We start from the raw sequence: 16,706 nt of genomic DNA on the forward strand, positions 1-16,706 counted from the left end.
GCTTGTACAAAAATGGCATTATATGACCCCTTTAATATAGACGTTTTAGAGCTTTCAACATTGATTAGTATTATTAAGCCTATCTGTTTAAATGTTGCATGTGTGATGTGTGTTGTTGTAAGCTACTGGAAACCTTGAATTTCCCTCGTGATGAGAAAAGTATCTATCTAAAACTATCTAGATCTATCTACTAGTGCATTGTATTTTAAAATACTGAGAAGAGCAGTAAGCAAAAGGACAGACGTGTGTGGTCCAGTTTCTGACCTGAGTGCCTAAATGTTCCAGGATGTTTACAGTAACTGTCAATACGGATGCTAACATGCTTGCAATTTAATGTTGTGTATGGGCACTTAATGTAATGTAATGAAATGTAACACCTACAGTATGTCCCACAGATTTGCAAGTCACGCCCACCTGATGGCCTTTTGGAAGCAGACAGAACCAGCCACCTGGGTTAGGGTTAGGGTTGTAAATGTGTTACACAGCATTCATAGATTACCACTTCAAGAATCAATAATGTGTAACACATTTACAAGTGATGAATAGTTTACACTTTAGATTAGGGGAAGCAGAAAGTGTTGTAAATGATTTATTTACACATCTATAACAGGTAGTGTATACTGCAGTGTAAGTGCTGACTGGTGAGAGTACAAAACTTATTTTACATTTATTTATTTTACAATTACAATTTATTTTACAATTTGATATGTTACAATTTGTGTATGTGACGATTAATATTGAATGTTGTAAATAAGACCGTTGACAAAATAAACTTTAAAATGATTGTACAATAAATGCAAAAATTAATGTGTCTGTTCAGTTCTACCAGAAAGACTCGGGAGATAAATTGAAAAGCTATATACATTTATTGACAGCTCAGCAAGCATAAATTTATGAGTTCTTTGGCGTAGGCCCCGTCCTTAGCGAGCAAAGCGAGGTTAGCCGAATCTGCATGTCCCGCCTGAGATGAAGGCGGGGGCGCAGCCGACCCCCTGGAGGTAAGGAAGGGACCATCCTGGTGGTGGTGATGGGGAGGATGGAGGGGAAGGTACCGTCTTTGTGGTGGTTGGGGAGGATGGAGGTGAATGGCAGCGTCAGCATCTGCGAACTCAGACAAGTGTAAGTACCAATCTTATATACTGTGACTGTTAACACCTGATTGGATAGGAATGAGGTAATACATGGCGCGCTGATTGAGTCTTCCTGACAGAACTTAAGCTAAAGCTTCCATTTACTTTTTAATAGAGAGGTATTTGGGCATGTATGTGTTAAAGAAAAACAAATCACGAGAATATGAAACATGTTAAATATATACCCCCCACCCCCACCCACCCATATTTTGCTCAGGTTTTGCTCCTAATTCCTCTTGAAGAGTAGAAACATCAAGTACAAAAGCAAGGAAGTTGGGCCTCAAGTTTATAAAGAATGAAGTAAAGATGACAGGACAGGTTTGAGTAGAACAACAGCAGTTTGAAGAATAGCTGAGTGGAATATTTTACTGTCTTTGCAGTCATCAAGTCAGGCAAAAGTAGTAATCTCATTATTGTTTTGATTTTAAACCGAACTCCAATTTGTTTAACAGACCCAACAACAAAGCATGGCAATTCCCACTCAGCCACCCTGTTCTGTATTAGGCTACCACTGTTCAGCTTTCGTGAAAACCACAAAGGTGCTCTCTTAGAAATGCTCATCAAAGCTGAAATGTGGTAACATTAAACGAGTAAAACATTTGTTGAGCAGAACCTTAAACAAGTTCAACAGAACTTTTGAACTGGTCACTTAATCTAGTCCTACTTTCAGCTGGTGTGGTGGCTTTAGCTTCTTCATTGAGCGGTAGCAGTGGGCTCTCACAGATATCTCATTTGTTGCCCTATTTTTACCTGATGCTTTAATAAAAGTACAAACACATGAAGTGAGAGGTATATACACATAATTAAACTTTATTTAAAGCATGATTAACCTGAAGCAGGACGGAGTCATGACTTAAAACACTACGCTAAAACGCTAGCTAGCGTTAGCAAATTTCCTTCAAAGTTGCAAAGAAATAAAGAAACGTCTAATGTAAAGCCTTTATCTAATTTGCTGCGTGGTGTTGTCGTACTGGATGCCCGGACGATCCTCCGGATATCGTTAACAGACACTTTGGCAACTCCAGCAAACACCTTGTGAACTTCGTCTCTGCCACCGTAAATGTCGACTGTCACTGTTTAATGTTTTCTTCCGTTAACCAGAAATGTCCAAACATCCTTACGCCAATGCGGAAGTGATGCGTGCATAGAGCCCATTACGAGCCGAGCCGAGCACTTTACGAGCACCTCCCGACCTCCTGATCATTTTTAAACATGTTTTAAAAATTCGGGGAGTCGGCCCGATTTTAACCAGCGTATAGGCTGTCCCCTATTGCCAAATCATACACAGCCACGTCACAGGCTAGATCGATGGGACTACAGCTCATGCCGAGTTCAGACTGCACGATTTTCAAAATAATCGGGTCACTGTTGTTTTCACACTGCATGACTATCTGGGGTAACATTCAGTTGCTGCTGTGTTCACACTGCACGATGGATCGGCGACAGGAGGTTTCACACTGCATGACTTTACAAAAGAAAGAATCGCCGACAACTTCTGCCTGGTCCGCAAACTACGTTTCACAACCAAACAAACGCGAGAAGTGATAGGAAATAACGGAAGATCACGCGTGCGTGAGACCGGAGTTCTCGCGCGACACTGAATTTGTTATCAAAAATGATAACCTACAAGAAGATTGCGATCCAAATTGTCTGTGCACTGATTTGTAGCGAAAATGAAAAATAAATAAATAAATAAACAGTGCAGGAAATGGTTGGGAAGACGAGGGGAGCAAGGACTGTGTTTTGCAAAGAGAGTTAGGGGGTAAATAAATAATTTTGCAAATGTCCTGCTGTTGCTGCTGGTCACGCAAAAGGATTGTGAATCGCCGACAGGTCCAGATATTTAGCATGCCAAATATCTCACGGGCGTCGGCGACTCGTCGGCGATTCTCTCAGATCGCGTCTTTGCTCATTCACACTGCGTGATTGTCACTCGCGTGAACGAGCACCGATTTGCCTGTGATTTCGGGCATTTGTCGGCGATTTCTCAAAACCTGTCGGCGAGCCAGAATCGGGGCTAAAATCGTGTAGTCTGAACTCGGCATCAGTGGCAGCAACCATACAACGTGCGCATACACTGTCACTCTCTCTCTCTCTCTCACACACGCACCCTCTCTCTCTCTCTCTCTCTCTCTCTCTCTCTCTCTCTCTCTCTCTCTCTCTCTCTCTCTCTCTCTCTCTCTCTCTCTATGTTATTTATGTTGAAAGGGATGGCTTTTCTCTGCTTTTCAACAAATCATTTGCACATTTCTGTCATTTTTCTATCTGAAGCGATATAGTTGCTTGCAACATTGAAAGCTCCGGTCTCTGTGTTCAGCGCAAAAGCTCATGTGATTGCCGCCGGCTCGGGATAAAATTCGTGCAGGACAGTCGTGCCGTGTACCAGCTGCTTTGACGCGATTATCAAGTTAACTGACTCGCAACGTGTGCAATATCTCACGACCAGGGCCCGTATTCCTAAAGAATCTTAATGTAAAAAGTAGCTCCTAGTGACAAAATTCTAAGAAAATTCTTAGAAATGTGGGCGTTTACTCTTAAAATTAAAGAAAAAATCCTAGTAAAGAAAAAAGTAATTCAGAAAGCATCTTAACCCTTAAAAGAGGTCTTAAGGTCAAAATTGTTAGGAGTATGGATGAGGACTTTTAAGAGGCTTAAGAGTTTCTTTAGCAGAGGAGAAAATGACAGAACGATGAAGAGGGAGAAGAAATGTGATGCAGACAATAGATGACGACAGTGAGTTAATAAGACGCTATAGATGAGATTGTGCAGTGATCATGTTTGTGACTGATCTTATTAGAGACACGCTAATATCTCCGACACAGCGCAGGAATGCCATAACGCCAGAAATGATCACTACATTAAGATATTTGGCAAATGGGAAAATGCAATAAAGCAATAGTGATTTGGGTCTGTGACAACCTTCTGTAAGCAGTGATCACACAAACATTACAGCACTTTCAGAACCTCTTATTGTGTCGCAGTTCATTTAGTTTCCACTGGACATTCCCACCTTGCAGGCTCAAGAAACTGCAGTTATGAATAGCAGGCTTCCCTGGTGCGCACAAGCAGGGGAATGAACCGTTAATAATGTGCGCTATAAGCTCCCGCGTCCGCTTCTCACTCCATGCTGTGACACCCTGCCCGAATTTTCCTTTAAGGACGGCCTAGTGTTTATCCACTAACTCGGCTAACAGTTAACACGGTTCTTCTGACCAGTCAGGCTTTCTCGTCTTTCTTGTTTTTTAATCCATGTTTTCAAAACAAACATTCAAACCACCACTTAAATAGACAGCAATCAGTGTAATTGGAAAGAGTGGAACAATTTTTATCATTCTAAGCCAATCAAATTAACAGCAAGGTAAAAAAAAGGATTTATATACATAAAAATAATGTGCGTGTGTGTGTGTGCATGTGTGAGTAAACTCTATACTTAAAATGGCTCTTTTTTTTCCTTCTTGGACAACCAACCAATCACAGTCTTCAAAAGATTGTGTCATACATAGCAACGGGGTCAGCCCCGCCTCCTCACTAAGATGAGAGTTTTTGTCTTTTCCTTACTCAGAGTTGCTCTCAGATCGGTCCCGAATCACTCTTAAGCTAAGACTCCTACGTAAAAGTTTTTAAGCTAAATTAAGAGTTTTCTAAAAGGATTCTTAGATTCTTTAGGAATACGGGCCCTGACCTTTTTGGCTAGCAACGTAGTTGTGGTCCGTTAGCTTCAGCGCTTGAGCTCTGCCTTTACATTTCTGTTTCCTATTCTGTTTTTGTTCGGACATAATATGGTGTAAAAACGTTACCGACAACAATAAAGTAGTTCCACCGTCGTTAAAAGCAAAGTTGGGAGGCCAGAAGACTGTTATTAAGCGAGCGGCTCTGTGGTGCGACTGAGCGCTGCTCCGCCATTACCGGAAGTCTCGACACTCTCGATGCTTCGAATCTTTTCCCGAAACATTCAGGGGAAAGCCTCAGTGCTTCATGAGGCTTCATTTCCCATCCCTACAGTACACACACACACACACACACACACACATGTTGCTTACTGTGCCATAAGGCTTACACCCTGGTTATCCAGTGCTGACTGTGCCATTCATTTGCCAAATGTTGTCCAAATTATTTTGCAATTGTAACGAAGTTCGTTGTTATGGGAAGGAGGAGGCGGGAACCGGCGAACATTCAACACTTTTAATAACAAAATAAAACATCTACACAAATGAAAGTATAAGCCAGCAGCCGCTCGCGGACGACAGAAACAGAACATAACACAAGTTCAGGCCTGTTCCTCTCTCAATCTCCACTGTCTCTCCTCCTTTTATGCTTCCGCTCCTCCGTGAGAGATGCGAGAGATACTGTGTGTCGCGCTGGAGTCACTCATTATCAATCACGCCACCGGCCTCACGCCGTCCTCTCACGGCCCTCGACCTCGTCCTGCTCGCCACAGCAATGTAATCGGGCCATATTTGCTCTGTCATGTGTGGGCCACTTTAGGTTCACACATAGGCGTCCCCACCAGATTTCGTCATGAGTCATTTTCTACCCACCACTGTTTTTATTGAAAACCTCGAGCTCAATTTAGCCTTCTGCGGCTGCGCTGCTACACGCTTCTCTGTTCATAACACTGCAACAACTGTAATCGTTTGGTGATCGTTGTTTAGGTAAACCACGTAAAGCTTTTTCACGTTAGGACTTATATATAAAGCCCATGAGAACCGTGGGGAGTCGACAGCCGCTCCGCTGCCCTGCTGAAAATGTGAAGCAGAAACGCTTAATGTCAGATAACCTCCATAATAACTGGACTTTGGGTTTGATTTTTTTACCGTTTTCAGTGGTTATGAGGAGCATTAGAGAGAAATTGGGTAATCATTGTTTAGGTACATTAAACCACGTCATGTCATATTGTCAACATGGTAGGCTACTTGAAGCAGAATAGTGGGTCATATATGTCTAATGCTTTTTAAAAACTTAAGGCTTTCTTTTTCATAAAACGAGTCGGACATCATCACATTTTTGTATACATTTTTATTTATTTACATTAGTAAGCTACAGGACATCATCTTTCAAAACATGACCAGCGCGAAAGAGAAAAAAAAATGAATGTGTCTCTGTCCCCAGCACATTTCAGACCACACTGACGCCCATGGGTTCACATTCAGATTCACAGTGATTATAGTCCCTCATCTTTGCCAAAACTGGCCCAGTTATGTTTTAAGATAATAATATTTGGTAACACCCAGATTAGTCATTGTCGATTGTGCCACATTTTTGCCATAGGTGGCCCACATTTGGTTTGTGATATTTGGGCCATATTCATTATTTATCATATGGGCCACTTTAGGCCCACATTCAGATTACACATTGCCATGAGTGCCGCATCTTTGCCTAAAAAGGCCCACATGTGATTTTAAATATTTGGGCCATATTTGCCATTTTACACGTGGGCCACTTCAGGCTCACATACATTTTGTCGGGGCCATAAGAAGGCCTGCAGTGCCGCATCATCGCCTGAAGTGGCCCACATCCGTCTGCTCTCTGAGGAGCGAGTGAAACACACACAAATGCTGTTCACTGGGGAAAATGTTTAGTCGGTCTGTAGAGGAGAAGAGACTTCATCCACAGAACAAAGACAATATACTGTACATCTGTGCATCAGCAACACACACACACACACACACACACACACACATAACTAACTTCATATACAATACAACAATAACAATAAAGATATTCTGTGAATAAAATGTTACAGAGATAATGTAAATGTTTAAAAGTTGCATGTAAACTTTACATCTTTTGAAACATTTATGTGCTATACTTGACAATCACGTTTATGATTAGACATATTTTAATCATTATGGATGAGTTTAGTCTAAACATTATTATATTTGCAGGCCTGATAGTGAAGATTTCTGCTGACACTCATCTGAGCTTCTTCCTCTGTTCCACCTTTAATTACAACTAAACCATCATTTGGCTGAATAATAAACCAACATTAATCATTCAACATCACATGTTTCTAATACGCATGCTAACACACACGCTGCTTTATTTAATAGTGAAGTCTGAGTCTCTTCCACCTGTATGAAACACATTTACACATGTATTTCTCCTCATAGACAGCAGTGAGACTCTTCTGTGGATCGCCTGATGGTTTCTGCTCCTCTCATCTCCGTTTCACAGATTTAAATCATGATGTAAATCCACTGACGTTTGGTGATTGATCTTAATCTACTCTGTAAAGTGGAACAGAAGAGAAAACAATCAGTGTTCAGTGGAACAAAGTGCAAATTATTATATTTCAATTACTGTTTTTTGAGTAAAAAATAAGTTAAATTGAATTCCTGTAATCAGATTAATAACCGACTTTACATGATCTTGCATAGATATGCGTTTTTAAATATAATAGATGTAAAGCCTGAATCATGTTCATATGTGTGTCTGTGTGTGTCGGTGCGACTCCTATTGAGTCTCTGTAAAGGAGAAACTAATGAGTGTACGGCGTATGGAATAAACCACAGGGAGCAAATACTAATGTTATTTTGAGTTAAACACAAACTGACAGAGTTCATAAAGCAGGTGTTGATGTATAAAGCTGTGACTGAGCTTTTGTTCTCTTTCCTCCTTTGTGTTAAACATTTCAATAACTTCACATTTTGTTCTCACACAAACCCTTTGTTGCAATAAAGCTTTATGATAATTTCCTTTCACGAATGTTTGAAAGGATTGTTCACATATCAGAGGTAAATGAAGATCTCTTTAATATCTCAGTGATGTTTCCTCACCTCAGGACACAGTTTGAGTCTCGTAGCTCGTCTCTGAGCCGCTGCTTTGAGTCTCCTATCTTATTGCCTCTCAGCTCAAGCTCTTTTAAAAACTGCAGTGCTTTTGAGTTAGTCAAAGACTGAGTTAAAGAAGAAACATCTGTAATGCCACAGCCATATAGACTAGAGAGACACAAACAGAGGAAGAGAGATTATCTTACAAACAAATCATGAATGTGAAGAATTTTACACAGATATAATGTGAACTCAGACTCACTGTCATATATTGAGTATAAAGTGTTTTAGTTTAAAAAACCCAGAAAGTGAAATATATAAACTAAATATAAACCTATAAAAGCTTTGTTTTTAATAGTGATTAATCAAGTTAATTTTTTTAATCGATTGACAGCACTGAAAAAAAACACACAAAAATGTGAGCAATAGGGAAACCCAGAAAGTGCACTGCTATAACCAATGAAACATAAGCCCTGCTGTCTTCAAATAAATAAACTTCAGTCACACTGTAATTGCTGTACAGTATAATGATACTAACTGTAGTTTCTCCAGCTTGAATTGTGGGTTCATCAGTAGATCACTGAGGTTTTTCACTCCAGAGTCTCCAAGTTTATTCCAGCTCAGGCCCAGCTCTCTCAGGTGTGACGGGTTTGATTTCAGAGCTGAAGTCACATCAGAACAACCTTCATCTGTCATATCACAGTATCTTAACCTATATTAGCAGAGAGAGAGAGAGAGAGAGAGAGAGAGAGAATGAAGAAAATAAGAGACTCTTTATTCTGTAAAGTCACATCATCTTCGTCAGCAAATAAAACAGACAGAGGAAGAGAGATCTTCATCTTTATTTCACCAGATCACAAAATACTAAGGTGAAATTGTTTTTACAAATATAATGTTAATGTGTTCTAGTTTAAACAGAAGTGATTTTAAGCATTTTGATTCATGTATGTGAATGTGACTGACCTCAATCTCTCAAGTTTACAGTGTGAATCCTTCAGTACGGCACATAAGTGCTTCACTCCTGTGTTTCCTAGATTATTCCCGCTCAGGTCCAGCTCTCTCAAGTGTGACGGGTTTGATTTCAGAGCTGAAGTCAGGATGAGACTCTGTTTCTCTGTAATACTGCAATAACTCAGACTGAAGACAGAGAAATAACAATAGTTCCCTATCGGTCAGTCACTACAACGTAGGTCAGACTGACCAATAGGAATCTCGCTAGAGAGCCAATTTACTTCGAGTGAATCTAAAACAAGCCAATGCACATTGGCGTGCAATCATTTGCAACAGCTGCGCGTCCTCGTCAGCGCGGATATATAACGAGCGGCTGTGTGATTGCACTTCAGCTTTTTGCTTCGCAGCCTAAACTTCGATGCCTCTGCTTAGAGTGACTTCTTCAAGCAAACTCTCTCTCTCTGGTACGGGTGTTACGGCGCGACAGCGTGGACAGATCTCCTCTCACCGGCGAAGAAACACAAAAGCTGTTTTCACAGCTGGTAAACTGAGCACGAGAGCTGATCAGTGCACGTACGGGTGCACATTCCCGGCCGTGATCGTCTGCATCTGTCCCCCTGTGTGCCTCAGTATCAGCGAGAGCAGTTCCTAAAAGAGCTTACACAGATAGTTTGCGTCTTTTTAAAGATGACATTCTATCTGTGTGTTTCTGGATGCGGTCGTTACCTGGGATCGCCGGATGGTCACGAACACTGTCTTGTGTGTCTGGGCTTACAACACGCACAGGCAGCGTTCGTGGATGAGTCATGCACCCATTGTGGGAAGATGACCATCTCGGAGCTGAGGTCGAGACTCTCGTTCCTGCAAAGAGGCGGAGTCCCCGTGCCGGCGCCCCGTTCCAATCCTCCTGCGAGGGTTGCTTCGGACGCTGGCGCGGGTGACCTGAGGATTACAGTGAGCGCGCTTCCTTCGGGGAACCAACCCCCTAGGAACCCTCACTCCTCTCAGCCTCCGCAACCATGTGAGCTGCCAAGGGAGCGCGCTGGACCATCCACGAGGTGTGTACCAGCCGTTTCCTTTGGCGCTCCCGGCGATGAACATATGTCGATCGCAGCATCGGAGGGTGGGTCAGATGTCTCTGCGGACGACGTGTCAGAGCCGCTGCCTCCTTCGGGGGTGCCAGCGGTGCCCGATACGGACCCGGAGATGATGGCCATGCTTTCCCGGGCCGCCGAGAGGGTCGCACTCGTGTGGAACCCTCCACCGGGTCCTGAACCCTCGAGGCTGGATGATTGGTATCTCGGGGTGGCGCGTGCTCGCTCTCAGCAACCCACCCCAGAGCCTTTCTTCCCGGAGGTGCATGAGGAGCTCACTGGGACGTGGACGGCACCTTTTACTGCCCGAAACCGCTCCAGTAGTTCCTCCTCCCTAACCACCCTTGACAGCGGGGCAGCTAAGGGTTACGCGCGCATCCCGCCGGTGGAGCGGGCCGTTGCTATGCAACTGTGCCCTAATTCCACTTGGCGCGGAGAACCGTGTCTCCCTTCCCGGGCCTGTAAGTACTCGTCGGACTTAACCGGCAAGGCTTACAAGGCCTGTGGGGAAACTGCCTCTGCCGTGCACACTTTGGCGTTGCTCCAGGTCCATCAGGCCAAGGCACTGAAGGAACTGGACGAGGGTGGTCATGACCCACTGGTGTTCCAAGAACTCCGGCGGGCGACGGACCTCGCACTTCGTGCGACGAAGGCTACCGCTCGCTCAGTGGGCCGTGCGATGTCCACAATGGTGGTCCAGGAACGCCATCTCTGGCTGTGTCTGGCTGACATGCGGGAGACCGACAAGTTCCGGTTCCTCAACGCCCCCGTGTCCCAGACCGGCCTCTTCGGCGACGCGGTCGAGAACTTCGCCCAGCAGTTCTCGGCTGTACAGAAGCAGACTGAGGCCATCAAACACATCCTGCCTCGGCGGTCAGCTGTTGCCTCCACCCCACCGCCGGCGGCTCCTCAGTCTGCTTGTCGCCCGGGGCGTCCGCCTGCGCCCTCCCCGGCTCCCGCGGCGCCCCTTTGGTGGAGGCTGCTGCTGCGACGCGGGAGCCAGTCGCAGGCAGAACGCCCCGCCCGTCCAGGCTCCCACCAAGAGGGGCGGCAAAGCCAGCACCAAGCGGCCCTAGGACGGGCAACCCAGAGATGGCAGGGACTGCTTTCCAGGAGACGATGGCCGCATCGCTCCCTCCCCAGGAAGAGGGCCGGGTGTAAAATCTTTTGTTTTGTTTTGTTCCGCCGCTGGCCCCAGAGCCAGCGGTACCCAAATTTTCAATAAAAGAGCAGTTTCTATCATCTCTGGGTCCGAAGAGGACTCGGAGAGCAGTGGGGGGACAAAATCCTTACCACTCTCATCCTCCTCTTCTATCGCCAGCTGGCAGCAGTGTACGGTTTGAGAACGCCACCGAGCCGCCTCCCGCACCTCCTGCCCCGTGTAACCAGGTAAGCGCTTTACAGCCCGCTCAGACCTCGCTGGGGGCTGCCTCCCAGAGAGAGCCCCCCCAGCCAGGTCCCTGTGTTCCACTTCGCTGCCCCACTCCGGGTACGCCTACGGTCCCCTTGGTCCCGCTTGTACGGTCTCTGAGAGCCTGGTTAGCGCTCCCCGGTCCGTCTCGCTGGCTCATCCGGACCATCAGGATCGGCTATGCGATTCAGTTCGCCCGGCGTCCCCCCAAGTTTCGGGCCATCCACTCCACTACAGTGAGAGCAGCCGATGCCCATGTCTTGCGCGCGGAGATCGCAGTCCTACTGGCAAAGGACGCGATAGAGCCGGTCCCTCCAGCCGATATGAGGTCAGGGCACTACAGTCCCTACTTCATTGTACCCAAGAAAGGTGGTGGGTTACGACCGATCTTGGACCTGCGAGTTTTGAATCGGAGCCTCCACAAGCTACCGTTCAAAATGCTCACGCACAAACGCATCTTCGAATGCATCCGTCCCCGAGATTGGTTTGCAGCGATCGACCTGAAGGACGCGTACTTTCATGTCTCGATTCTCCCTCGACACAGGCCGTTTCTGCGCTTTGCGTTTGAGGGTAGAGCATATCAGTACAAGGTCCTACCCTTCGGGCTGTCCCTGCCCCCCCGTGTCTTCACGAAAGTCGCGGAGGGGGCCCTTGTTCCCATGAGAGAACAGGGTGTTCGCATCCTCAACTATCTCGACGACTGGCTCATACTAGCACACTCTCGAGATCAGTTATGCGATCACAGTGCTCAGGCACCTCAGCCAGTTGGGTCTTCGGGTCAACTGGGAGAAGAGCAAACTCGCCCCCGTGCAGAGGATCTCTTTTCTCGGTATGGAGTTGGATTCGGTCGCGCAGCGCGCTCAGTCGGTGCTGGACTGCTTGAACACCTTCAAGGGCAGGACGGCGGTCCCACTGAAATTCTTTCAGAGGCTCCTGGGGCATATGGCAGCAGCGGCAGCAGTAACCCCGCTCGGCTTGCTTCATATGAGACCGCTTCAGCACTGGCTTCACGGCCGAGTCCCGAGATGGGCGTGGCATCACGGCACTCACCGGGTGGCAATCACACCGGCCTGCCGTCAGACCTTCAGCCCGTGGTCAGATCCCTCGTTCCTTCGGGCAGGAGTCCCCTTGGAACAGGTATCCAGGCACGCTGTGGTATTCACAAATGCCTCTGCCACCGGCTGGGGTGCCACGTACAAGGGGCATGCAGTTTCAGGGGTGTGGACAGACCCTCATCTGCATTGGCATATCAATTGCCTCGAGTTGCTAGCAGTACATCTCGCTCTGCGCCGTCTGAAAAGGCCGCTGCAGGGCAGGGATGTGCTGGTCCGTACGGACAACACTGCGACCGTTGCGTATATCAACCAGCAAGGTGGTCTACGCTCCCGTCGCATGTCGCAACTCACCCGCCATCTCCTCCTCTGGAGTCAGAAGCATCTGAGGTCGCTTCGAGCCATGCATGTCCCCGGCGTGCTCAACCGTGTGGCCGACTAGCTATCACGAGTGCTCCCGGGAGAATGGCGACTCCACCCCCAGGTGGTTCAGCTGATCTGGAGAGAGTTCGGGGAGGCTCAGGTGGACCTGTTTGCCTCCTCAGAGACCTCCCACTGCCAGCTGTTTTACTCCCTGACAGAGGGAACACTCGGCACGGACGCACTGGCACACAGCTGGCCCCGGAGCCTTCGCAAATATGCGTTTCCCCCAGTGAGCCTTCTTGCACAGACACTGTGCAAAGTCAGGGAGGACAAGGAGCAGGTCCTTCTGGTGGCTCCCTATTGGCCCACCTGGACTTGGTTCTCAGAACTCATGCTCCTTGTGACAGTCCCTCCCTGGCCCATTCCTCTGAGGAAGGATCTTCTGACTCAGAGACGGGGCACCCTATGGCACCCGCGTCCAGACCTCTGGAAACTCCATGTCTGGTCCCTGGACGGGACGCGGAGGTTCTAGGTGACTTACCCCCTGAGGTACTTAACACCATCACTTTTTTTTTTTTTTTTTTTTTTATTTAAGATTTATTTGACAGGGACAAATGCATAAAACATTGCTTTATAGTAAATACAAAGTAGATGCCACGCATACAGGTTTCTAGCCATGACTAATTTGCAACCCCTGTCCCTGGTTAGGCTTATGAAATAAAACAGAAATTACAGAGTATTGAATGTAAGATATGTAACTATTAAAAGACACACAACAAATACATCCCATACATGAAAAAGAATATGGGCTTAAGTAGATATAAAACTATAAAACAATCTGGCAGATTTAACAATACAAAAACACAAAAGGCTGCATATGCGTGCTAACATTATGCAACATTATGTTTGTATGCATTGTGTTGTATCCTGTACAGTCAGTGTTCACAAAGTTGTTTCTGTTTCAGCCATTGCTTTAAATGTGTATTAAAAACCTTGAGTTCTGTCAATGTTTTAATTTCAGATGGTAAAGCGTTCCACAAATGTATGCCTCTTACTGAAAATGATGTCTGACCAAATGTTGTTCTACGCTTTGCAGCTATACAGTTTCCACTTATTGTGCCTCTAGTTCTTATTCCGCTTTTTTGTTTCTCTACTAGTTGACAGAATATTTCTGGTGCAAGGTTGTTCACACACTTAAAAGTTAGTTTTAAAAATGAAAAACTGACAAAACTGTCAAAACTCAATATATTATGTTTCCTTAGAATGATGCAGTGATGCCATCTTACAGATTTCTGGTCCATTACTTTTAGTGCCTGTTTATATAACGACCTAATGGGTGTAATTGTTGTTTGGTTGGCCTGACCCCACACAGTTATGCAATACGATAAATGAGAAAATATCATAGAATGCATAAACTGCTGTGCTGCCTTAAGGGGTATATATTGTCTTATTAATCGGAAGCAGTTTAGATTTGTCCTGACAGTTCTGCATAGTTTCTTTACATGTCTATCAAACTTAAGATGAGAATCTAAAATAACCCCTAAAAATTTAAATTCATGTACCTCATCTATCTCCTTATCATCAATCTTTATTCTAAAATTTTCATTTACCTTTCTTTTTATTGAAAAGCACATAGAGACTGTCTTATTATAGTTTAGGGTTAGATGATTATTTCGGAGCCACTGTGATACCCCGTCCAGTTCTTTTGAAAGCATCTCAGCTGCAATCTGAGGGGTTTTTGCTGAGACATATATAATTGTATCATCTGCATACATTTGGCATTTAACCCCTTTGCAACTGTCAGGAAGATCATTTATATATAAACTAAAAAGTAAAGGGCCTAAGATTGAACCTTGTGGAATTCCGAATCGACAAGTTTGGACAGATGACTGGGCGGAATTTATTTTAACACACTGCTGCCTGTGTTCGAGATACGATCTAAACCAAGTTATTGCATCATGTGACAAATTACAATTTTGCAATTTATTTAAAAGAATTTCGTGGTTAACAGTATCAAAGGCTTTTTTCAGGTCCAGAAACACTGCCCCCACTACATTACCTTTATCTAGTGACTGTTTTATCATTTCAGTGAGGTAACAGTTTGCCAACTCTGTTGAGTACCGTGGTCTAAACCCAAATTGTTTGGCGTGTAGGAGATGATTACTTTCAAGATAATCAACAAGTTGTTTGGCAACTGTTTTTTCAAGAACCTTTGAGAGTGCAGGTAAAATTGAAATTGGTCTATAATTTGAGACCAGGTCAGATGCTCCAGACTTAAAGACTGGAGTTATAATAGCCGTTTTCCATTGCTGAGGAAATGTATTTGCTCTAATGGATAAGTTCACTATATGTGTAACTGGCATTAAGAGGACTGAACTGTGTTTTTTTATAAAAGCGGTATCCAAGCCAAAGTTATCCTTGGCCTTAGATTGCCGTAACTGTGTAAAAACTTCTGCAGTTTCACTTTGGTCTACTTCTTTTATACAAAAAGATGTTGATTGGTCTCTTAGTTTGTGTTTTAATTGTACTGGTTGGAAATTTGCAGCCAATTCCTCAGCTGATTGGATAAAGAATCTATTAAACTCGTTCGCAATTTCAGACCTTTCATTATTGACGATTCCATTTATATTTAATTCGACTATTAATTTTTGTTGTTTAGGCACTCGATTAGTTAAAATATTTAGGTGTTTCCAAAGTTCTGAACTTTTCCCTCCTGATTCAGTCATCAATTTCATAAAATAGATCGTTTTTGCTTTGCGTAACTCCCTGACTACTTTATTTCTTAATCCTTTAAAAACAAGTATATCTATATTAGTTTTTGTTAATAATGAATGTTTGAGTGCAAGATCTCTTTTTTTCATCAGCTGGAGAATATCCTTATTCAGCCATGGTAAAGCCCTTCTACGTTGTGGATACTTCAATAACTGGGTATATTTCTGAATCACATCTGTGAGTGTTTTCATCATTATAGTACAGCCGGTATCTAAGTCGTGAGTTTGCTTAACATCATTCCAATTTATATTCTGCAATTCATCTTCAAGTTGAGTTCTTTTATTCTTGGGAATGCCTGTAAATTCTAATTTATGCGGAATATTGCAGAAGGATTGTAGACGCTTTTTGGATAGTTTTCTAACAATTAAAATCAGATTGTGATCGGAAATACCTGTGATTAAGTTGTACGTTTTACTCACTCGCTCAGTTCTATTTGTGAAGATCAAGTCAATAAGGGTTTTACTACTTTTTGTTAATCTTGTCGGTTCTTTGATTATTTGGTGGAAATTATGCTTTGAGTAGATCATTTTTAACTTTTGCTTATTACTGTTACTTAACCAATTTATGTTAAAATCTCCTTGAAAGATAGTCTCACAGCGACAATTTAACTGTTTAAGTAAATCATCTAAATCCTTGTAAAATGAAACATCATGTGAAGGGGGATTATATAATGTAACAATATTAAACTTCATTTTTGTTGACAACAATACAGTGATGGCCACACATTCTAAAGATGTGTCCAGATTAATTTGGACACATTTAAATGTTTCTTTGATATAGATCAACACACCACCACCCCTGCCAGTTAGTCTGTCTTTTCTAAAACAATTATAACCAGGTACATCAATTATGTGTGTTGGAGTATTGCTGTTTAGCCAGGATTCACTTAGACACAGGTAATCCAAATTGGAATCTGTCAGTAAATATTGAATCTGATCTAATTTTGATGTAATACTTCGAATATTCAAATGTCCTCCGACAATGCCCTTTGGTTTAGTCTTCGGATCCCATATAACCTTTGCATGATTCACAGTCTGAAAGAATCTAAATTGTCTTTGTTTACCTACTGCATGACCAGTAGACCTGATGGTAACTACACTGCTGCAGTTGCTGGGCCCGGAGTCTGGCCTAGTGGTAACTAGGCTATTGATACTGCTGCTGCT

General features: G+C 44.1%; 1 protein-coding gene across 1 annotated transcript in view; it reads right to left on the bottom strand.

Annotated features, from left to right (window-relative positions):
- The window catches only part of LOC130100468 (ribonuclease inhibitor-like), a 669,359-nt gene that overhangs the window by 137,356 nt on the left and 515,297 nt on the right, over positions 1-16,706 (bottom strand). The window contains exon 8 of the mRNA XM_056265946.1: positions 8,439-8,612. Within this exon, the coding sequence (XP_056121921.1) occupies positions 8,439-8,612 (174 nt within the window). The remainder of the gene's footprint in view (positions 1-8,438; positions 8,613-16,706) is intronic.

Source organism: Rhinichthys klamathensis, unplaced genomic scaffold, assembly GCF_029890125.1.
Source record: "Rhinichthys klamathensis goyatoka isolate OS25496 unplaced genomic scaffold, OSU_Roscu_1.1 h1tg000011l_1, whole genome shotgun sequence".
NCBI classification, from domain to species: Eukaryota; Metazoa; Chordata; class Actinopteri; order Cypriniformes; family Leuciscidae; genus Rhinichthys; species Rhinichthys klamathensis.